The sequence below is a fragment of the Phoxinus phoxinus genome (assembly GCF_949152265.1).
Source record: "Phoxinus phoxinus genome assembly, chromosome: 7".
Taxonomy (NCBI): domain Eukaryota; kingdom Metazoa; phylum Chordata; class Actinopteri; order Cypriniformes; family Leuciscidae; genus Phoxinus; species Phoxinus phoxinus.
This window is the reverse complement of record NC_136882.1, coordinates 34,983,662-35,007,705: the sequence shown is the minus strand read 5'-3', so window position 1 is coordinate 35,007,705 and position 24,044 is coordinate 34,983,662. Positions and strand designations below refer to the sequence as shown.

Sequence of the window (24,044 nt, the reverse complement as noted above, 5' to 3'; positions counted from 1 at the left end):
TTAAGAAATAAGTGAACTTACACTAATGTCTTGAATGTATTGTGCATTACTCTAATAAAACCTGGAAGTTCTGCATATGATCTAAATAAAATGCATGCAATTGATGATTAATGATTATTTCTGCCATAGCGTTGAATAAATGTGATGGCTACACATCTTGGAATGACATGAGGGTGAGTAAATGATGACTGTATTTCAACTCATAAGTCATAGACTCATTCAGGTGTAGATCTATCATTTATTAAAGAAATACCTGTTTGAAATCTCCTCCTCCTCTTCTCCATCCGGTCGTTCTTGTGTTTCCTGCTGCTCCTCTGTTCCGGCGGGGATGTGTGGGGTCTCCTCACCGCTCGGGGCTCTCTCGCTCTCCAGATGAAAACTGGTGAGAGAGAGGTCGGCCGCCAAGTCCTCCTCACTTCCCAAACTGAGCTGTAAGATCACAACATCTGTTAGCATCTCCCTATTATCCTGCAAGCTCTCACACATATATCCATACACATCCAGCAGTGCAGAAAGAAACTGTGCTGAAAGTATATACTGTATACAGCATAGTGTTTTTTTAATAGTATGTGAAACTGAATGCAATGACAAACTCTTCAAGCAATAGTACTCTACATTGTTGTCACATGACCTCATTATAATTTATTGCATGCTTAATTTACCAAGTGCTGTCCAGGTGGTTATTTTTGGTTTTGTTTTTGTTTTTCAAGATGCATTTACTAGACAAGTAAAATGACAAGCTATTATCAAAAAAATAAAAATAAAAATAAAAACGCAAAATGATCTGCCAATGGGGTAAGGAAAATAATATTGGTTCTGTTTGAAGTAAGATTATTTTTCTTACACCATTTGCAGGTAATTTTGCTTGGTTTAAGCAAAAAATCACTTATCGGTAATTTTTATTTTATTTTTATTTATTTTTTAAAACAAGACATAACATCTTATGCCCTTTTACTCATTTAGTAGATCTTGATTTAAGAGTTTTTAGATATTTGGACTGGAAACAAGACGAAGCATATTTTGCTGTGTTTAATTTTAACCACCTTTTTTCACACACAATTTTTAATTGCACATAGCCTTCATAGATACATTAACTTTTTCTTTTAATTTCCTTCAAATTAGTTTGGAGGACAACATCGGGCAGAATGTGTAATAAGAATTCTGTAAAAAAAAAAAAAAATGTATCAATAATTATTTTTGGATTATTAAAAAAAAATAATGAAAAGATTAATCGATTATCAAAATAATCATCAGTTGCCCCCATCGTAAAATGTCTTAACTTCTGATGGTCCAATCACATGAGTCAAGAAAGAGACTAGGTCTAGTCAAGTGCATTGCATTGTTTGATACAGTATACCAGCAGAAGTAGGTCATCCAGGTACATCAGTACTACAAATTCATGTATACTACATACTTCGATCTACAGAAATAATAGAACTGTAAGTTGAAGTAACCTGTGGCGGCTCTTCAGACGGCTCAGTGGGCGTGGCTGCTTGGCACTGGCCCTCCGTCTCAGACTCCGCCTCCTCCTCATCCACCTCATGAATAGTGGGCGTGACATCTGACGGGGGCATGGACGTCTTCTTTTTCTTCCTCTTTTTCTTTCGCCGGCGGTCCATACTGAGAACCCTCTTGCGGAAACGCTGCGGGGGGAGGTGGGTGGACAGGGGGTGGTGGGTGTGGTGGAAGGTGTGCCGGTGATCTGTGTGTAAAGAGAACGAGAGAGAGAGATTAAGTAAAGGATGATGTTCCGACTGCAAACGGCAGACAGAAGCAAAATAAAGAGACTGCGGAGTGATACGGGAGACTAGCACAGGTCAATGATTCAGTTTATTGTCACTATACAAACACATTTGACCAAAGAATGCCACCATTGATCAAACCATCAATCAGAATCAAGTATTCCAGAGAAGCATGTAATAAGCAATTACAAGGTGTTTTAAAAGGTCACGGATAATTAAGCTGCCATTGCAACATCTCCATTAGTTGGTTCCTCTTACTCCAATTTCTCTGTTGCTAGGTATCTCTTATTTCACAGGCTTAAATCTTGCATGTTACATTTAAAATGTACATAAAATTAACAAGCTACAGCAATTCATAAATATGATGTGCAGACTTATTTCAGTTCAAAAGATTGGGATAAGTAATTTTTTTAAATAAAGTAAGTATTTTTAAAAGTGACAGTAAAGACATTTACATTGTTACAAAAGATTTCTATTTCAAATAAATGCTGTTAATTTGCTGTTCACAAGAATCCTGAAAAAAATATACGGTTTCCACAAAAATATAAAGCAGCACAAATCTTTTCAACATTGATAATAATAAGAAGAAAAGTTTCTTGAGCAGCAAATCAGCATAATTCAAATGATTTCTGAAGGATCATGTGACACTGAAGACTGGAGTAATGACGCTGAAAAATCAGCTTTGATCACAGGAATAAATTACATTTTAAAAAATATTATAATAGAAAACAGTTATTTTAAATTGAAATAATAATGTAGTTGTAACTGTCATAATATGACAGTTTTTACTTTTATTTTTTTTCATAAATGCAGCTTTGGAGAGCATAAGTGACATCAAAAACATGGAAGTGTGAGTTATAGATACCTTTTTTTTAAAATGACCTGTAATTTGAAAATGGGGAATTACATGTCTGAATGTGTGGTTGGAGGAGAGGGAGGGCTTGAAAAGAATGACGGATTTGTGACGTCAGCTGAAAAGGAAAAGTCGCTTCAGAAGCAGAGCATGTTTTTGATGAACTATCAGGAACGTGTACTAGGGCAAAAGGAATACAATTTGTGTTTGTGAATTTCATGTTGACTGTATGAGTAGTTCAAATAAAAATGGGTGCAATGAGCCCTGAGATAACATGTCTTGTCTGCGCAAAAACTAACGTTTATATATCAAATATAATTTCGTCAAGATCTCCAAGCTTCTTTATTTCTGCAATGTTTTGAATGAACAGCGTAGCAGCGATGCATCAAGTGGGTTCTATGGAAGCTTGTTTCCGCCACAGAATAACGAATAAAAAAGGTAATTGTTTATATCACGCAATTCTGAGAAAAAAGTCAGAACTGCTAGTTTATATCTCATAATTCTGACTTTGTAACTCGCAATTCCGAGTTTATATCTTGCAATTCTGATTTTTATTTTACATTCTACATTCTACAAACTTCGAAATTCTAATTGTAATTTGACTAACAGAGCGGTTAACGTGTGATTTGTCCTGTGTTCAGGGTGCGTCTGGGCTCTGTTGTGAATGCATCACAGGCTAGTTTACACCTCCCACTACTGCCGCAACATGTAGAAGGAAATGTAGGCCCTGATTTATCAGGGTCTGGAAAGCGACTGGCACAGATGCAGCTCCACAGGAGTCCAGGGAGTGTGAGAGAGCCAGTAAAAAGTCTTCTCCGTACTTCTGAACTGCCATGCTCTGTACACCCTCTGCAGAATTATGCATCTAAACATGGAATCTTCTAGCAGTCTGACACTTTCAGCTACAGCAGCAACAATAATGCACTAAAAACGGAAATGTTTCCCCTTCGCGTTTTTCGCGTACAAATGACAACGTTGTCAAAGCGATCCCCGTTCACACAGATCCTTGAAAATGACTAAAAATGCTGTATTCTGCTGCCAGGCCAGTAGTTGGCGATGTTACTTTGCAAATAAACACTTTGCGTCTATAGACTGAACACGTAACACGCATGCGCATGACGTCACCGTTTTCACAAATTCTTGTAGTTTGCAAGGAGATGATAAACGGTATAAGAAATAAGAATTTGATCAAAACACTTTGAAGCCAATTTCCCTCAGTTTTAAACATAAAAAATACACGAATACACAAATGAATAACAATAAGCATTATACTTGAAATGTTTGTAGTGGTGTCCTTTTAGTATTATTTTTATATTATAGTATTACTATTATAGTATTTATTAATATTTTGAAATATAGCTTCTGTTTTTTTATTTTCAGTTTTTTTTTTTTTTTTTTTTAAGTTTTAGTAATTTTGTTGTGATACATTTAGTCAATTTTGTTGTTAATTTTTATTTATGTATTTATGATTTAAATTGTATTTTAAATACTTCTATTTACCTTAAAAAAATATATTCCAGTTTTAGTCATTTTTGTACTTTAACCTAAACTCTGTTTTTAGTTAGTTTGACAAGGCAATTGTTTAATTTTCATTTAAGCATTTTCTCATTTTTTAATTTCTCATTTTTAAAGTTTTTCAACTATTGTTTATATATATATATATATATTCGGCTTTATTTCATTTAACACAAACGGTTTGCCAAGGCAACATTTGTTTAAGCATTTTCTAAGTTTTTCATCTAATATTTATATTCAATTTTATTTCAGGATTATTTCAATTAAAAAAATAATTTTTAATAGTTTAAGTTCTAATTGTACAAACAAAATAGATTTTCAGATTTCAAGATAGTCAGACAGTACTTACACTCAAAGTCTTTCTCATTGTAGCTGCGGCCCATTTTGTCTGCGCCATTGATGGCAGACTCAGTAATGATGTCCCCGAACCTCTCCACAGACAAGGCCTTCTCCCATTCCTCATCTTCTTGTCCTGCTGTGGAGTCCTTCTCTTCTTCTGACAAAACCTGCAGATGAGATCATTTGAAACCACACAGTAAGTGCCAGACAGATGTTCCAGATGCTAAAATACATTTGAGGAAGTATGGGAAATAAACTTGAGGCCAAATGATTCCTTCTGGCATGCTCTGAAGAGTTTGAGCAGTTACGGCCAGATGTTTTATGTTCTCCGCGATTGAACCACAACCACACGTCCATTAGCGCTCCGGTGCACCGCAATTCTGGATGGGTTATCAGCCATGAAGAACAGGGCATCATGGTCATGGTGACTGAGAGGCATCATTGGAGATTCGAGGTATGTTTTTTTTTCTAGGTGGTTTGTTGTTGTCTCACTAGTTGTGTCATCAGGTTCTGCGCTACTATTGGAAAAGTCACAATGCAGGACTAATAATAGGACTAATGTAAAGGACGCTTTACATAGAAGGGGGAATCTCCTTAACCACCACCAATGTGCAGCATCCACCTGGATGATGCGACAGCAGCCATATTGCACCAGAGCGCCCACCACACACCAGCTTACTGGTGGAGAGGAGACAATCAGAATATGGGGATGATTAGGAGGCCATGATGGACAGAGGCCACTGCGCACATTTGGCCAGGATGCCGGGGTTACAACGCTACTCTTTTTCGAAGGACATCCTGGGATTTTTTGTGACCACAAAGAGTCAGGACCTCGGTTTAACGTCTCATCCGAAGGACGGTGCTCTTGGACAGTATAGTGTCTCCGTCACTATACCGGGGCGTTAGGACCCACTCAGACCACAAGGTGAGCACCCCTTGCTGGCCTCACTAACACATTGTCCAGCAGCAACCTGGTTTTCCCAGGAGGTCTCCCATCCAGGTACTAACCAGGCTCAGCCCTGCTTAGCTTCAGTGGACAACCAGTCTTGGGCTACAGGGTGATATGGATGCTGGCAATGCAGGACTGTGCCTCAAATCTTCTGACACTGTCAGAATTTCGTCTGAGGTCAAATTTGATCACAGGGGTCATTAATCAGCTGTCGTCAAACTAGCGATACTTCAGATTTTGGCCTATGATCAGAGGATTTTTTTAGGATTTTCTAAAACTTGTCTCAGACCGCAAAATTATGGTCAAAATCGCACAGTGTGAACCCATCTTGAACAGAAAAATCAGACCAGAACAGAAACTATGTTCATCATCATTAATCCAGCGGAGCAAACCAACCCCGTGACGTCACAGGTTGTTATGGAAGTAAAATATTGCCAAATGTATTTTAAACAAAAAAGCTTGTTGAATTGCACTAATTGAAGACCAGAGCAACAGTTAGAGAAAGTCATTCATTCATAAAAACGGATTTTCAGTTTCACAGCATCGATCATTCGATGTGTCTGTTTCTCCACTGTACTTCAACAGATTCCCCATCTGCACTCACGATAATGAGTTAGGCCCTGTTTACACCAGGTATTAAGATGTATTTTGGTCGATCGGATCACAAGTGGACGATGCTAAATACAGGTGTAATCAGAGTCTAAAATGTTTAGCGCTTGTCCACATTCGACCACTTCCAGAGGTAGTCGAAAACGCATTAGACTGGATTGCTTTCGTACTGTAAACGCACATGTGGTCGAATGAGTCCGAACAGCCACAAAAGACCGTCTACTCTCCGCTTACTGGCCTAATGCGCAAACATTGTGGGAAGCGCACTAGCCTGACGGGATTTAAACTGTGTCGACTGAAAAACATACCAAGCACAATGTTCTCTCACATTCCTGATTTCTAACACACACTCACAGCGTTCGCCATGGTCTTGCGGCTGTCAGTACAGAAACGAATTCATTAAAATGATCTCATTACCATCATGATCAAAAGAAAACAAAACTCTTTGTCAAGGAATGTTGAATGGGACACTGGAAGGGCCAATCATATTTTAGCTGCCCATATGGCCCCGCCCACAGTTACACCTATGGAAGGCATCTAACATTTGGCTCGAGAGAAGGCTTTTGAAGAGCGCGGGTGGGATAAAGCATGCTGACAGGCTACAAGGCTCGCAGATCAGTCAGAGTATATGTCACGGTGTCAGCGTGAAGTCGACAGCAGCCCTGCAGCGCCCCCATTAACAAACACAACTGCATTCAACAGCACCTCTGTCATGTCCAACAAGCACCAAGATTCAGAACGGCCAACTGAACTCGGCAATCACAAAAGCCAACAAATCATTTACCCTGAAGCATTAAAACAAACATGAATATTTTAAAATAGACACATTTTCTTTCATTCTTCAGGAAAATAAGCACGGGCAAATGGCAGGCCTCTGCATAATTAATCAGAGCAGATGGGGCAAACTCTACAAAACTGAAATGAGATGAACGAATGAGGCACTAATTAAGAAAACAAAGTCTTCTTTGTTGTCTGTGACCCTCAGCTTTGCGTAAATTAATGAGGACCACATTTCATTAATCTCTCTGTGTCTGCACGCTGTGTGCCGCTCTTTTATCATTGCTGAAGTGGTGACTTTAATGAAGACCTGTGAAGTCAAATGATAAACGGCTGGCTCTGAAAGTACAGGAGACTTGGAAATGAGCCAGTTTAGGACACTGGTGAAGTCCATTCTGCTGTATCACACGATTTCTGCTCTTTCATGATGCTTTTCCAACCTCTTAAAGGAGTATTTTACTGTTGGCAAAATGGGCTTTCAACAAAATTTGGCTGCCTATACAGTAGAAATGTTCAAAAAAAAAAAATCCAATTGAAATTGCTACCTGACTACAGAAACCATACAATAAAGGCTTGCTTCTATCTTCCATTTTGCCAAATAGGTAGGAAACCACCGTCAGCACCCATAAAGCACTGGGCATGTTGCTATCCAAGGCCACTACCACCAGTCTGCTATTATGCTTGTTTGTATGGAAGCTTATTTCCGGCATAGAATAAAAAATTTAAACGATAATTGTGACTTTTTTATCTCACAATTGCGAGTTTACATCAAGTCCCATTTGCATGTTATAAAGTTAGAATTGTGAGATGTAAATGAGTTTATGTCACAAATCGGAACTGTTTGAAATGTGTCTTCCTATCCCTATTTGTTTTTTGATTTCATTCATTTTTATTTTATCCCAAACCTCATGTATTCCACATCCTTATTGTGTTACAGTAATGTTTTACTATAAATAATATACTACTGTATATTGTTTTATTATTTTAATGTAATACCTTTTTACTACAATAAATATACTATATTATTTATATAAGTTCAAAAGACATGAGGATGCATTACGAGAATTTGGAGTAATTTGGAAATATGTCCCAAAATGCAAATGCTTTTTAAAATCAGGAAAATACGTTAGGGTGAAAGTGAGGTGAAACCTGGTCATGTTTTCATGAACAGCAATGTAATATTATCCCTTTTCTCTACCTCTCCCTCACTCATTCAGTTTCTCTTCTGTAATTGCCCCTTCTTAATTACCATAATGTATCAAAAGAACAAAACAAACAAACAACAGCAGGGTTTTTAGAATAGTACTTTTTGAACAGCATTTCCAATTGTTTCTCTACTCAATGTAAAACAAAGGGCCAAACAGCATTTGCTCTTGCAGTTCTCTGATTGTGCAAATGTTAATGGCTTGAGCGAGACTGAGTGCACGCGCTCCCAATAAAGGTTACGGGTTATTTCAACTGCAAGGTGTACAGAATGACAATGGGAATTCAGTGAGGACTGGCAGATGTGTTTGCTTGCTGTTAGCAAGTGCTCTGGGTAAACGGTAGATAGAGTTACATACGTCATACTGTAGCTGCCCGCTCCGCCGAGATACTAAGGGCTTCTCATGATACCAACATATCAGTAGTCGATTCCAATGCAGTGAAATTTCAGGATTCTGTTCATTATATATATATTTATAAAATAAAGAAAAAAGTAAATGAATGGTGTGTATTTCCCTGTCTCACTTTTCAGAGGCAGCGTTCTTGTTGCATCTTGTGAATTTGAGTTAGGCACTTAAAAGCCTGTGTGAGCTGCAAAAATGAAAAGAAACGTCTTTCTATTAAGTTGTCTCAATAGAATTGCCGCGGGCTGTGAACAAAAATAAACATACAACGTTATTACTGAAGTATGATTCACAACACAACAACAAATGACTTTAATCAGTTCTTTTTAGTGATTCAAACTATAGTAACTGATTTGAATAATAAACAAATGACTCTTAAGGAACAGGTTATTTTTTCGTGAATCAAACATACACGGTGCGTCCGGTGCAGTCAGATTCCCGAACAAATGACTCTAATGAACCGGTTCTCTGTAGCGAATCAAAAACATATTGTGTGACTAGTCTAGTTCAATGCACAAAAAAATACTTTTAGGAAACGGTTCTTTTAAGTGAATCGAAACCATAGTGTGACCCATAGACATAATAGAGACTCTCTATTATGTCTATGGTGTGGCCAGTGTACGTTTGACATCTGAATGAATAATGACTCTAATGAAACAGTTATTTTAATAAATAGTTCCCACATGAGCTCACAGAAATAAAAAGCCACAACAATCCAACAGTCCAGTCAATTCTCCATGGAAAAAATCAAGTCCCGCCCAACATTTGTTTCTTGTTTGAGAAGCGGTTTCACTTTTAAAAAAAAAATTGTACTAGTAATTTGGTCAGTTTGTTAAACATTAAGTAAGTGATAATGTACATCCAGCCGGTTGTTTTCACAGAATAAACCCTGACCGGGTGATCAGGACACAGACATGAAACTTATTACAAGGCTACATAAGTGAATGATTAGACACAATATATTGACTTCAGTTGAAATATTTTATTAGGTCTTTAAACGCTAAGCTCCGTGAAGAAAGCAGTTGCTAGCAAGCAATAAATTCAAACTAGGCAGACAGGGATACGGACATACGGTACAGTCATGCCACTTTATAAGCTAAATGGCATTTCCCACACAAATAATTATGGGGATAAGAGATATTGATTTGAGATGAAACAATTTTAAAATATTACCTGTTTGTTATCTTAAAATCCAGTACAGTCTACAACAATGATCCCTGTGTTACCAGTTTTTACCGTTTGTTATCTGGGAATAACATACCACTGGATGGCTCGATTGACCAATCAGAATCAAGTATTCCACAGAGCCGTGTAATAAGTATTAAAGAACACATTGCGTGGTTTCTCTTTTCCTCGAGGCCGAATCGCTCTTCAAAGAGCAAGCACACAAATATGCAGTCAGCCCTCAGGTATCAAATCGAGTCTGTATTAAGTAGGCCTACTTCTGACACTGCAGAAAATGTGGTTTCATTACATTTTTAACTTTAGTATCAACTTGAAACATACCCATGCTATTGATCTCTCATGCATGAAATGTGTGCCTCAGCTGTGAGAGTGAACTGCATCTTCTCTAGGCCAGCTAGTGAGAGCTGTGGGAGTAAACCTCACTCCCCTGTCCTCAAGAGACGCACTAGCGACTGACGCTAGATGCTGCGGTCTCTAGCGCCCTTGTTAATGTGCCCGCCTCCCATGCTAGAAATGTCCGTTTGAATCCCGCTCGGAGCGGTGCGAGTAGAACCGATGGGGTTACACTTCTTCTTTGTCTGGAGGCTGCTCAAGGAGCTATTCTGGTGCTCGAAATGCCGTCTAAAGCTGCAGGTATGCCTGCTAAGTCTGGCCTGGGTATCAGGTGACTGTGGAGGCCCACCTGAGCTCTTTGTGTAAGCACAGGATACTCATTCATTCTCACAGTCCCACTATTTCCCAAAAGTACTGACCTTTTCAGGCAGCCAAGAACAGAGAGACAATCCCTGACTAACACTTACACCAGGGTTATCCGCCATTCAGAACTGAACTGGAATTAAAGTAGCACCCATTTGTTTTTGTTTGTTTGTTTGTTTTTTAAATGGAAGGAAGTTGAATTGTGAAATTCAGAGAAATGCATTTTTGTTTTAAATATATTAATACATTAATATTTCAGTATTTTGAAATATATAATCTTTCATTTGTATTATATTAAATAAATAATTAATATGGTATTTTCTGTGTGTGTAATAATATATTGACACAAATTATTTAGTATTTGAGTTTTATAATAATTGTATAATATATACAAATTAAAATAAAACTATTAAAAGTAAAAAAATATTAAAATATATATATATATATATGACGTTTACACATACATATATATTGCTGTTAAACACAACCTGCATTCTTCAACATCAATAAATGCAATCTATCAGATTGTGCTACCAGCATAATATGCATGCGGTTTGAGGCTTTATTAACATCCATTGCGACCCCTACCCTAAACCTACCTTTTAAACAATGCAAATACAGTTTTGGTAGCACAATCTGATAGGTAGCATTATTCAGCAGAACACTGGCTCATACGCACAACGTCATTCATCTTGAAATCATATGATTCGATTCGTGTCTTCTGATTGGTTCTCTGAACTTAGAGGCTTTTGCTGGCAAAGGGAAGTTATGTTTAGAGGTTTCTGGTATCAAACCGGTATTTCTGAATGGGCAGATGCTGGGATTTAGTGGGTTTAAAGTGAAAGTATTTGATGAGCTGATGTATTATATGGCGTAGTTCAGTTGGATATTTTGAGTTTAACGAAGACTGAAATTAGTAATAATTTCTACTGAAAGTGTTGTAACAGCTCTGCAGCCCCGGCCACAATGTCAAATCACCATTCTCCATCTAGCTTTGGTGAACAAAACACAACATGTCCTTTGAGCCCTACTGATGCTCTCAGTGATGTGTGTCAGGTCTCGCTACAACAACAGTGACATTCACAAATGATCCGAGAACAAACAACAATTTAATGTACATGTGGCCTGTGGTGATAGAAAGACTAAGGCCTATAGACGACTGAAAACAAGACCATGAAGCATTGTGAATGACATAATCAAATCAAAATTAATAATACAAAGAATTTGAGTATGAAACATGCTATATAAATAAATTTGCCTAGCCTTGCAGCAGAGAGAAGAAGCGAGCTGCTCTACACATGTGGCTCTTGCACGAGAGCTGGATAAGAGACTGAAGCTCACAGATGCTGCCAAGGAGTGATGGGAGACGAGAATGATGTAAATGAGATGTTTTGTTTAAGCTTGTAATCGTGAGTCATTGGCTTATAAACAACTCCATTTGTGTCATTAAAGAGCTGCAGGCAGAGACACCTTCATCTGCTTAAAAACACCAGATCCACCAGCTCACAGCTGGCATTTCACTAGCACACTACGCCAGGATTCACAGCATCTGCCCTTTCCCACAGTACCAGCGATGACTCACTGTCACTATGGAAAAATATTTCATGGCATGTTTTTGAAAAGAGAGGTAAATGCAGGCAAAAAAAAAAAAAGGTCTGCTTCGTTCTTTCCAGGATTTCAATAGCAGGTCAAACGTATGTTCCTGAAGTGTTGAAGGCAGCTAATGAGTTGGGAATGGAGAGCCATTCGGGAACTGTAAAAATACTAACATGTTCTGACTGAATACAGTAACAAAGCAAAATAAATGCTGTAAACATAAAAGTATTTAGTTGTGAACTTCATTTACTGAGACTAAATGGGGTGAGAGATAAAGATGAGGGTCCTATTTTAACGATCTGAAACGCAAGTATCAAACGCGAAATGCAAGTTTATTTGTGGGAGGATCTCACAAATCTAAAATGCAAATCTAAAATGTGTTGGTCTGAAGTATACATTACTCATAGGTGTGGTTTGGGCGTAACATGAAATAAACCAATCTGAGCGTCATCTCACATTCCCTTTAAGAGCAGGTGCGCTTGTTCCATGGTTGATTGCTATTATAATCATAATCATACCCATATACTGATTGGCTTCATCTCGGTCTCCTCTCCACCAGTAAGCTGGTGTGTGGTGGGCGTTCCGGCGCAACATGGCAGCCGTCGCATCATCCAGGATGCTGCACATTGGTGGTGGTTGAGGAGATTCCCCGATTCCATGTAAAGCACTATATAAATGTAATGAATTAACACCGATTTTTAACAGTGCTTCCCGGATGCACAAGAAATGCAAAGACAAATAAAGCTGTCTTAAACCCCCGTCTGCATTTCAATCCAAAAGGGTGAGTCAGAAATGCTCCTTCACCCCGATACAGACACATGTGTGAGGCTTTCCTGTGAATGGAGGAGTGTGAGCCAGTGCGTTTCTTGCTCCAAACTGTTGAACTCTCTTGAAAAAGGACAGAGCATTTTATAAATAGTGTATTATAACAACACACGCAATACTGTTTTTGTAAAAAAAAAAAAAAAAAAATCATTTTTAATTAGCATTTATTACAACAAGGTATTTTGCGTATTGATACCTTAAAAAGATCCAGTCAAAAAGTGAGTCAGATTAATTCAGCCATTCGTTATGACTCAGACTTAGTGATTTTATATGACTAATAAAATGTGATGCCTGTTTATTGTCTTCTTATTATTTGCCTGTTATTCTGCTTTTTTTTCCAATATGGGAAAAATGTCATTTCGTTTGCCATAGCAATGAAGGTTCGGTAGAAGCACAGGGAACATTAGAGCAAAATAATGAATCATGCAGCTGTCAGAGTTATGTTCTGTTTTGTCATGTTTCTTTGTGTTTTTACTCTGCCTTCGTTGTATGCTAGTTTGACGCAGTTCTCCGTTGTGTTTGATTAGTCATTTAGTTCACCTGGGGCCTGTACCATGATGGTAGTTGAACAAACTCAGGGTTGCGGGATTAGTTTCAAGTTGACAAAACCAAACCAATCCAACCAGGCTTTGTTGGTACCATGATGCTGATCATCAACTTTCTCTGTCAACTCAGGCTTTGATCCTGAATTTAGGAGTTCAGGTGACATGAGTAGTGAACAGCCAATCACATGCTGAGAAAGAGTGAAACTGGGACTCATTTGAAGCAGCGCGATTCACTTCTCTCTTCTGCAGAATATTACGAATATCATTTTTTCATAAGAATTTTAAAAACAGCAAGAAGAAAATAACAGTCTATGAAAGAGGACAACTAAAAGAGAAAGTCTTCAGTGCAAGTAAAAGTTGTGAAGTTAGTTTATACAGTTGATAAATGTATTGAGAGAATTGAACTTTCACACGGAGTCATTTTATAGCTTTATCTATTGATTCTAAAGCGTATTAATATTACCTTTATATATTTATTCATTTAAACTGTGCGTAATAACAATTGATAAACTAAAATTGTATATGTGTGATCGATTAAGGGTATACTAATTACATAAATAATATCTAAATCATACAAATGTATTATTCTAAATGCATTACTAAAAGCCAGTCGATGTTGTCTTTAAAAATCATTTGCTATGTAGTGACATTTAATTTGGAGTAGAAACAGGTGGAGTGACTTCATCGCATCAGACATGTCACTTTGCTCACAGCTGATTGGTCCAAGTTCGGTTTGCAACCTCTTACCTAGAACATAACCTGTCCTGGACCAGGTTAGCCGTGTATCGTAAGTTACTATGGCGATGAACACTGCTAAAAGCCAAACCACTTTCATGGTGCCTAAAACCCAGGGTTGGTGCAAACTAAACTAAAACATACCTGGCTAGCCACCTAAACCGGCTTCATGGTATAGGCCCCAGGTGTTCATCTATTAATTAGTTCCCTCGTTTTGTTAGCATAAGTAGGCCTACTCCCTGTTTTGTTTTGTTCATTGTCCTGTCTTATCAGTGTATACGCGTAGTGTGCATTCTCCTGCCTTGTTTGTTATTTATCTTGTGGATCATCAAGTAAAGACGAAGTTCGAACTTCATTTGCCTTCATTGCATTTATCTACACCACACCGTGACAGCGGCACAATGAAAAATGAAAAAAAAAAAAACGATTTTGGTGTAGAAACAGATATTGCTAGTAAATTTTACAGAAATTTCACAAACAATTACAAAGTTCTGGCAAGTAACTGACTTTTCTCTTTCTTTTTGACATATAAACTCACAGTTGTGAGTTATAAAATCCACATTGCAATAAATAAACTCACAATTCTGAGTGAAAAAAAATAGATAAAGATGAAATGTCACAATTACCTTTTTTGTTTTTTATTCCATTAGCTTCCATAAGTAGCACGTTAAATTAAAAATGAAATTTTGAAGTATAAAAGATTGATTTTCCTGTAAAACGTACTCCAATAAGCTTTATTTATTGTCAGCTTTGAATTTATTTTTTACAATGCAGAAGAAACTAGTGTCTGTAAAAGTCTGTCAGTCTATATTGAAATATAATAATATAATATAATATAATATAATATAATATAATATAATATAATATAATATAATATAATATAATATAATATAATATAATATAATATAATATAATATAATAGCAGGTCAGTAATGAGATGTTGTTCGTTTATGTTTCCTGAACATACATGCACATTTTTCCAAGCCTTAGTGTGTTTATGAGTGAAATAAGAGATAGCGTGGACTATCCCTGGAATAGATTTCTGGCCCTAATCGGTCCCTTGAGGACCCCGCTAGACACTGCTTTATCAGTGTTTGCACTGTACGGGGTCGAGGATAGACGGATCTCTATTCTCAGTGGTCTGAGCTCATGGTTGTCATGGCGATGATGATATCATAGTGCTGTATACAGCTGGGGTAACCGCCCCCCCTCTATCCTGATGCCACCTGTTCAGATTGGGAGGGGCAACATTGATCTGCTGCTTAAAAATTTACAGCATGTGGTTTACTGTACAGAAAAATATGGGTGGTGTTGCTCAGTTAGATGACTTGTAAACGGGCTCACATGCTCATAATGCATAATAGGATTAGATTCGTACATGATTCCTAATTCTTGATATTTCAACGCATTCTCATCCTAGGGCGTCATATACTGACACTTTTGACATTTCGTCTACATCCAACGCACATGGCACCCTTTAGCGTCAATATGACACGCACAGAGCTTTGTTCGGTTATGGTTGGGTTTAGGTCTGGGGTAGGGTAAGGGTTAGACCGCTAGGAGGCGCCTTCTGGCCCATATCTATCTGCATCTCATATTGACGCTAAAGGGTGCCATGTGCGTTGGATGTAGACGATATGTCAAAAGCATCAGTATATGATGCCTTGGGATGAGATCGGGCTGGATATTTGCGTTGCAAATACTCACAACACAACCAAATACAGGAACGCGCTGCAAATACACTGCAAATACTCACAACGCAACCAAATACAGAAAAACACTGCAAATACTCACAACACAACCAAATACAGAAAAACACTACAAATACTCACAACACAACTAAATACAGAAACACACTGCATACTCACAACACAACTAAATACAGACACGTGCTGTAAATACTCACAACACAACCAAATACAGAGATGTGCAGCAAATACTCACAACGCAAACAAATACAAAGATGCGCTGCAAATACTCACAACACAACCAAATACAGGAACGTGCTGTAAATACTCACAACACAACCAAATACAGAGATGTGCAGCAAATACTCACAACGCAAACAAATACAGAGATGTGCAGCAAATACTCACAGCGCAAACAAATACAGAGATGCGCTGCAAATACTCACAACGCAACCAAATACAGCAAAACACTGCAAATACTCACAACGCAACCAAATACAGAGATGCGCTGCAAATACTCACAACGCAACCAAATACAGCAAAACACTGCAAATACTCACAACGCAACCAAATACAGAAATGCGCCGCAACTAGCACAAAGCTCAACACGCTGAAACTGAAGAAAAAAACAAGCAATAAGGAAAAACCCCTGGCAAATAAAAAAAAAACATCTACAATACAGATACAATACAATAACAAAACAATTTGATTAATTGCAATTAATTATTAGTTGTCAATTGACAGCCCTAATATAATAAGAATCATTATTAATAATTGAGCAGCAAATCAGCATATTAGAATGATTTCTGGAGGATCATGTGACATTAAAAACTGGAGTAATGATGCTGAAAATGCAGCTTTGCATCGAAGTAATAAATTGCATTAATGTTATTTCACAATATTACAGTTTTTATTGTATATTTTATCAAATAAATGCAGCCTTGGTGAGCATAATATTCTTCTTTCAAAAACATTTTTAAAAAATCGTATTATTGCATATGTTGGTTATCAAGCACGTAACCACGTTGACAAATGTAGAGTTTGATTTAAAAATTACATTAATTCTGTCTGTCCTGTCTGTTCACACTGAAGTCACAGAGCAAACATTAAGGTATATCATTTATTTCTACTTTTTAAAATGTTCATCACCATCATCACAAGAAAAGCTCTGTTAAATGTTCAAAAAGCACATTGCGCTGCAGTGTGCATGCAGAAGTGTGTGTCCTGCTGCCACTGGATTTTATGGGATGTATAAATAACACTCGGTCAAATATTTGCGTGTGGGAAATCAGCGTGCAATTCTGGGCTAAACTGAACCAGCGCATAAATCTCTGAACACTTTCTGTTTACTCAGTCTGGCCAAATCATCTCGCTTACCACTATTGATTTCTTTATTCTGTGTTGATTTTTGTCAATTCAAAGATGAGGTGCTGCTTGTGGGAAGTCTGCATCAACATACGGGATGCTGATTATTGCTTTAGAAAACAAGTAAGTAACAATGTGCAGCATTAACATGTTGCTTTTGTCTGGGTTGTACTACAATGTCTCCTGCACACTATTTTATTACTAAACATTAAATTCTCTTTGCTGAAACATGATATGGCGATCTTTACAGCCAGGCACAACATACCAAATGGCCATCCGCGTGCAGGTCGACACCAGGCAATTAATCTGGTATCTGATGCCATGGTGAGCAGATTGCTGCCTAAAACGATCCAACCACACTTACTCACAATATGTCAGCAGAGTTCATGAAAACAGGCCCTGAATTCTGGTGAGACTCCATGTATTGGTACTAATGGAAGGATCTTCCCAGCAAACACAGTACACAACATACCCAACCTTCTAACAACGTTTTAACAACATGGCCAAAAGGTTGCTATAACTATACGTTATGTGGTGAAGGTTGTTACAGCGTTGTCACAATGTTGACATTGAACCACGGTTCAGGGCCATTGCTTAAGGTTGTGCCAAGGGTGTCTGGAAAACCACTGGACAACATATGTACTCGTCGTCACTACCCTGAAGCGCGAAAATCAGCTATCTAGCATATTAAAACATTTAATTGTCAGAACGTCGTCTCTCAGTTGCTGAATGTCGCGCAATAACGTTGCTACAGTCCTGTCGCGTCTTACAATTCTATGTTGTATTCTGCAATAAGAAAGATGAATATCCAACACAGCAACATCTATAGTTTTCAGAAACTTGGCCAATCCAGCCACCATGCGGTAATATGAAGAAAACACATTAGAGTAAAATTATCATTTCATGTGTGAATTAGGTGTTTACATCAATGCTTTAAACTAAGGAACATCACATAATGGCCAATTTAAAGGTGCAGTAAGTGATTTCTGAGAAACAACACAAACAAACACACCTCTCCTTTAATTGCTCCACCCTCAAATGCATGAACATGCAATGCAAGAGTGAATGTCTCTTTATCATATCATAAACTGAAGATGACAAATGAACGACTAAGAATTCCAGCAAGAGTTGGTTGTTAGTCACCAGCAGCACACCAGCTCCACCAAACAATGACACTCAAAACTATCCTGTAACAACTGTCACTGTGACACCTGTCTTAGACTTTGGTTTGCCTTCTGTGTTTGTGCACCATGTGTTTTCTTGTTAATCAGTTTCACCTGTTACCTGTCATCATCCTCATCATCATCACTCACTGTGTGCACCTGTTGTCACCTAGTCTCCTCATTTGTCTGTGTATATAGTACATATAGTATATCGTATATAGTTTCAGTTCTTCCTGGTCGGTTCTACGTCTAAAGCTTGCTTATGTTTGGTACGTGTCTTGTTCATAAATAAATAGAGTTTAATTGAAATCCGTCTTCTTCGTCTTCCTGATCGTGCCTCACGCAGCCAAAACGTGACAATAACAACAATAGCATATCTTGGTTCTGTGAAACATCGCAAAACCAATGTTACTCACATATGGAGCAGAAACAACGCAACCTCGTCGTCTGTTTTCTGGCCTTCCCGCTTCCGCCTCTCCAGCTCTGGAAATCTTTTCAGATATTGACAAGAGTCCTAAAGCTCTTGCCTGATTATAACCCTTCTTTTTCCAGTGATATTCCTCTGACCTTTTCTCTTTTGTAATGTTTCTCATCCATCTCTGTTTCTACAGTCTTTCTTCAAACCTCCCTCTTGCTTACTCTCTCTCCTCCCCCATCATGAGTGGACACGCCCCCCTACTGCTGATTGGCTACGAGTTTGTTGTGGTGCTCAGTCCGATCCACTTTCAACAATGCTTCTCAGAAATCACTTACTGCACCTTTCATTCTAAGTCCCCCTGAAGTAAATCATTGTATCCCTTAAAATTCATCTTTGATCACCCAAAAGACATTTTAAAAAAATTATCCATGCCTTAAAATAGCTTGAATGTAACCACACCCTTGCCACGCGTATACGCGGTTCTCTGAATATGCAAATTAGCCTCGCCTCCACTCACTCACACGAGATCCACTCGTTGAGGATCACGTGTTGACGCAATTTCAAACCACGTTTTAATTTAGAGACTGTCTTTGGTTCACTGCAGTTTTAAGGAGAAAATACTCAACAATGGTGTTGACTTAATTTAAACAGGGTTTGTCTTAAAACATATTAAAAACACCACATAGACATATAAATAATATTAAAACCTTGATTTTCACCACAGGGGGACTAAATAAGAGGGTGGAAATGTTAATAATTATTAATTTAATATATTTTATTACTAAACTAAACTCATTTAAATAAAATAATCATTTTGAAAAAGCATTACTGTGTTTTTCTCTATGCCAGATGTTGTCGTGTGCCTCCCCCTCTGAAAGCCCTTTGAAAGACTGACATCAATAGGAGAGGATCCACCGCTATCTGAGCTGACAGCACCACAGGACGACGGTGAACATCAACCAATTAGCATATCTCAAGACGCCTCTGACGAGACAGTTCTTTTCAAACACCGGCCCTGATTGCATTTGCTTACATCTAGAACATGTAAACTACCAGTAATGGCTCTAGTTTTACTGCAGGTGGTCTCAGGGTCCAAAAAGGTCTCATTTGCTCTGCTGTTCACGTGGATTGGAATGCCATCACTTAGATTAAATGGAATAAAAAATAAATGATGGTACAGTATCAAAATAAATGAATGCGGCTGTATAAACCACACATGTCTGTTTGATTTACTAATATCAGCAATACAAGGAAGCTTTCTAAAAACCTGTTTAAGATTTTGGTGGGGCAAGCACAAATTGAACAACTGCAGAAGCAACAGCAGAACGTCTCCTTTTTATTGAGCCCAAGATGAAGAATTTCTTTATCACTTCTCATGACAGATTTTCTCAGTTACAGTCGGCCTTCATTTTTATTTGAATATACTGGGTTGCATAATTGTAAGCGACAGGAATGTGATGAAGGTTGACCGTTTTTGTTTGCCTTTTTTTTCTGTGCTACTGCTCTACGTCTGATTATTATATGGAAATGTTGTCATATATGAGAGCAAACAGGCCAAACTTATTATGTTTATTTGGCTAAAAAAAACCTAGTGAAAATACCTATTCCACAATATATATAAAATATTTAATTGATTTAGTATTTCATACTAAATATGCTACAAATCCATTAACAAATGTGACCCTGGACCACAAAACCAGTCACATGTCGCACGATGGCAATAGCCAACAATACATTGTATGGGTCAAAGTTATCGATTTTTCTTTTATGCCAAAAATCATTAGGGTATTAAGTAAAGATCATGTTCCATGAAGATATTTTGTAACTTTTCTACCGTAAATATATAAAACATTTATTTTTGTGAGTGGATGCAACACAATCGCGAACGTAATTGGACTTTACATTTTTTTGAACTTTAAGATTTTAAAGGCGATTTTCTCAGTGTTTAGATTTTTTAGCACCCTCAGATTCCAGATTTTCAAATAGTTGTATCTCGGCCAAATATTTCAGATGATGTATGAATCTCAATTTTTGCAAAATTACCCATGTGACTGGTTTTGTGGTCCAGGGTCATATATTTACTGACATATCACTCAACACTTACTGATATAACTATTATAATTATACTTATTTGGAGTGCTTCTTTACTGCACAATGCACATTTCATTATATTAGGCCTAAAAATGTGTTTTAATGACACTATTAGTAAAGATAGTATAATCTCTGTATAATGTCAGCCTTTAAATGCAAGATATTTTCAAGTGTACCTAAAGTATACTTGCAATAGTTCCACTTCAGCACAATCAAATATATTTAAGTATCTTTAGTTGGACTTCAGCACTACTTCTGGATAACTAAACTGCATTAGCAAACTTAAAATATACCAATTTAGTATACCAAAAGTACACTTTTTTACAAAAGGGTATTTATATTAAGTTCATAAATGTGTAAATGTATTCGCAGTATACTTGGCATAAAATAAATGAATTTCAAATACATTTTGGTATATTTATTTTTCATAGGGTATGGCTGATAAACTTGATCAAAATGAGTTATCGCACACAACACAAACAACACATTAGATGCAGGCAACCACAAAAAGGGCCATTCAAATATACACACACTGCCTGAGATCCGTGCATCCCAAGTGTCAAACGAGACGGAGGTCAGACTGATGCTATTGTCCTGTGTACGGCCCGTGTGTTTCATCGCATGTAACCCAGCACCTGCGCTCCCTGCTTGGCACTGCGCCACCAGCCCTGAACCTGCCGTTGCTCAGGAAACCACATAGCAACCATTTGCAATTCCAACCATATACAAGTTTTCCTACCATATATTTTCGACAAAAAAATATGAAGCAGCACAACTGTTTACAACAAAAATAAGAAATGTTTCTTGATTGATTTTAGTCATGCAGCTCCTATCTCTTTAAATGGGAAAACAAACGTCTCCAAAGCTGTTCACCAAGCTTATGATTCAATTTCATCATCACAAATTAAATCTGACAACAATAGTCTCATAAATTTTGTTTCTGAACACTCAAATCATGAAAAAAAAAATCAGGCTGCCACTGCGCACGCCTCAGAACACTGACTGTTTCTTCGGCAACCGAGCTTCTAAAGTCAGCTGCAGTGACGCAATGACATTATCAATTGGCGATTGGCTCTTTTACTTATGGCGCTTTTCCACTGCATGGTACGGCTCGGTTCGGCTTGGTACGGTTCGTCTCGGCGCGGAACGGTTCGGCTCGCTTCGCTTTTCCACTGCGTGGTACGACTCGACTCGGTACGGCACGGTTCGGTTTGCTTTAGATCGGTTGCTTTTCCACTGCAGTTAGTACCGCTTCAAAGTGGGTGGGACTGATCGTTAATAGTTGTCGCCTCTAATTTGTCCCTACACTGTTTGTAGGTCCGGCGGCAATCAACGAGAGGAACGTCGGCACCTCGTCCACTGACCACGATTCAGCCATTTTTTTTTATTTATTTTTTTAACTTATTTTGTCAAGTAAATACTCTAAAAACAGGTGCTACTGCGTTGGCTGTTGTCTGGCTATTTAAATCTAGCGGGTTTAGTGTCTCGTATCGCAAATACAATGACGCTGAAGTGACTGACCAATCAGTGATCTGCAGTGTTTTCACGTCACGTTTAGTATCGGTACGGTACGCTTGGAACCTCAACAGAGGTGGTACCATTTAAAGCGAGCCGAAGCGAGCCGTACCGTACCGTACTATGCAGTGGAAATGCGCCATTAGAAGGCGGGACTTATTCCGCCATATTGCACGTTGCACTTTCTCCCATTGGTAATATGAATGCACCGTCTTTATACCTAAAGTCTTTCCTAATGCACTCTTAAATAAAAAGACGTTATCGGGAAGGAGAAATTACGAACTATTAAAGACTTGATGAAATATAGTTTACATAAGGAGGGTTACATTTACATTCAAAAAGGTAATAATCTAAACAAAACTAAAAACTAAAAAAATATATAGGTATTTGATGCTTGAATCATATGGATTCAGTCATATTTACAGAATAGAAAGTGCTTTAGTGCATCTGTAATTACATGTGGGGGGGGGGGGTTCAAACATTATGCGAGTAGTTTATTCTATATTGCTTCACTTGTACTGCAGCTTGTACTGCAAAACTGTGTAAATAATGATTTCTAGTGCATTTCACCCTTTTTCTGCTGAGCATGCAATGCAAAAATAGGCTCAATGATGAAACTCCACTCGCAGCTGTGCTTCTGCTTCACAGCACCACAAGAGCAACATGCACTGCAGACGCGAGATTTATGAACACTCTTAAAAATCTACACTCTTAAGGTTCTTTATTGGCATTTATGGTTCCATAAAGAACCTAAAGTTAACATCCATTGAATCTTTCCGAAATGTTCTTTATAGTAGAAAAAGGTTCTTTAGATTATTAAATGTTCTTCACACTAAGAAAAAAAATTGTTATTTTAAGAACTGTTATGACTAGCCATCACTGCAAAAAAAAAAAAAAAAAGCTTTGGGAACCTTTATTTTTAAGAGTGTAACAGGCCTAAGGCAGTATAACTAAGACTCACAAACACTAAAAACAACAGTCAGGGTCTTCAGATCTCTCACCTGATGCAGGTTGATCAACACATCTGTCTCAGGGGCATGACCTCCTGTCGCCATGGGGACAGGGAGGGGCGCAGCGGCGGGAACACGAGGGGGTCTGGGATCAGCCCTTCTCTTTCACGGCTGGATTTCCAGTCAGCCTGTGGGGTGGCATAACCTGTAAGAGCGAGACCGCATTAGGCCACCAGATCCCAAAACAAACAGAGGAGCAAGGGTTACATGGGAAAGAAATACTTAGTTGCAGAATTTCCAGAATAAATCAAGAGGAAACGCACAGATCCTTTTCTAGTCCTTAAGTTAGAACGCAGGCGCTCATCAATAGCCAATGAACTCAACGGACATAATATTGATTGTGTTAAACTGTTAATCAATGAAATAAACATGCTAATCATGAGAAAGTGTCTGTACCCGGTTGGTAAGATCGATTCATTTACATGAAACACTTCAAAATGTTTCAAATGTATAAAAAAATATATAATAATAAACTCATTCAATTAATAATTTGCATCATGTTTACATAAGTCTCTGTGTGGCTATGCATACACACAGTAAATATATATATACACACACACATAGACACATCATGCTAATTCACAGTTCATTAACTACTGTTAACAGATACAACTTTTGATATTAAAAATGTATTCACAAATGTTGAGATTAACATTAATGAATGCTGCATAAGTATTGTTCATTGTTAGTTCACGTTAACTAATGTTAACAAATGAAACATTATTGTAAAGTGTTACTGTACCTTTATTTGTTTACCTGCATGTCATTGGACCATTAATCAATATCAGAGAACCATGAACATGAAAATGTGTTGTTAAATT

The 24,044-nt window shown here is 37.8% G+C and overlaps 1 protein-coding gene across 1 annotated transcript in view; it reads right to left on the bottom strand.

The window, feature by feature from the left end:
- The window catches only part of slc4a3 (solute carrier family 4 member 3), a 69,428-nt gene that overhangs the window by 29,269 nt on the left and 16,115 nt on the right, over positions 1 to 24,044 (bottom strand). The window contains exons 2-5 of the mRNA XM_079619335.1: positions 23,215 to 23,368; positions 4,460 to 4,616; positions 1,455 to 1,702; positions 254 to 429 (exon numbers count right to left, since the gene is read on the bottom strand). Of these exons, the coding sequence (XP_079475461.1) occupies positions 254 to 429; positions 1,455 to 1,702; positions 4,460 to 4,616; positions 23,215 to 23,268 (635 nt within the window). The 5' untranslated portion in view covers positions 23,269 to 23,368. The remainder of the gene's footprint in view (positions 1 to 253; positions 430 to 1,454; positions 1,703 to 4,459; positions 4,617 to 23,214; positions 23,369 to 24,044) is intronic.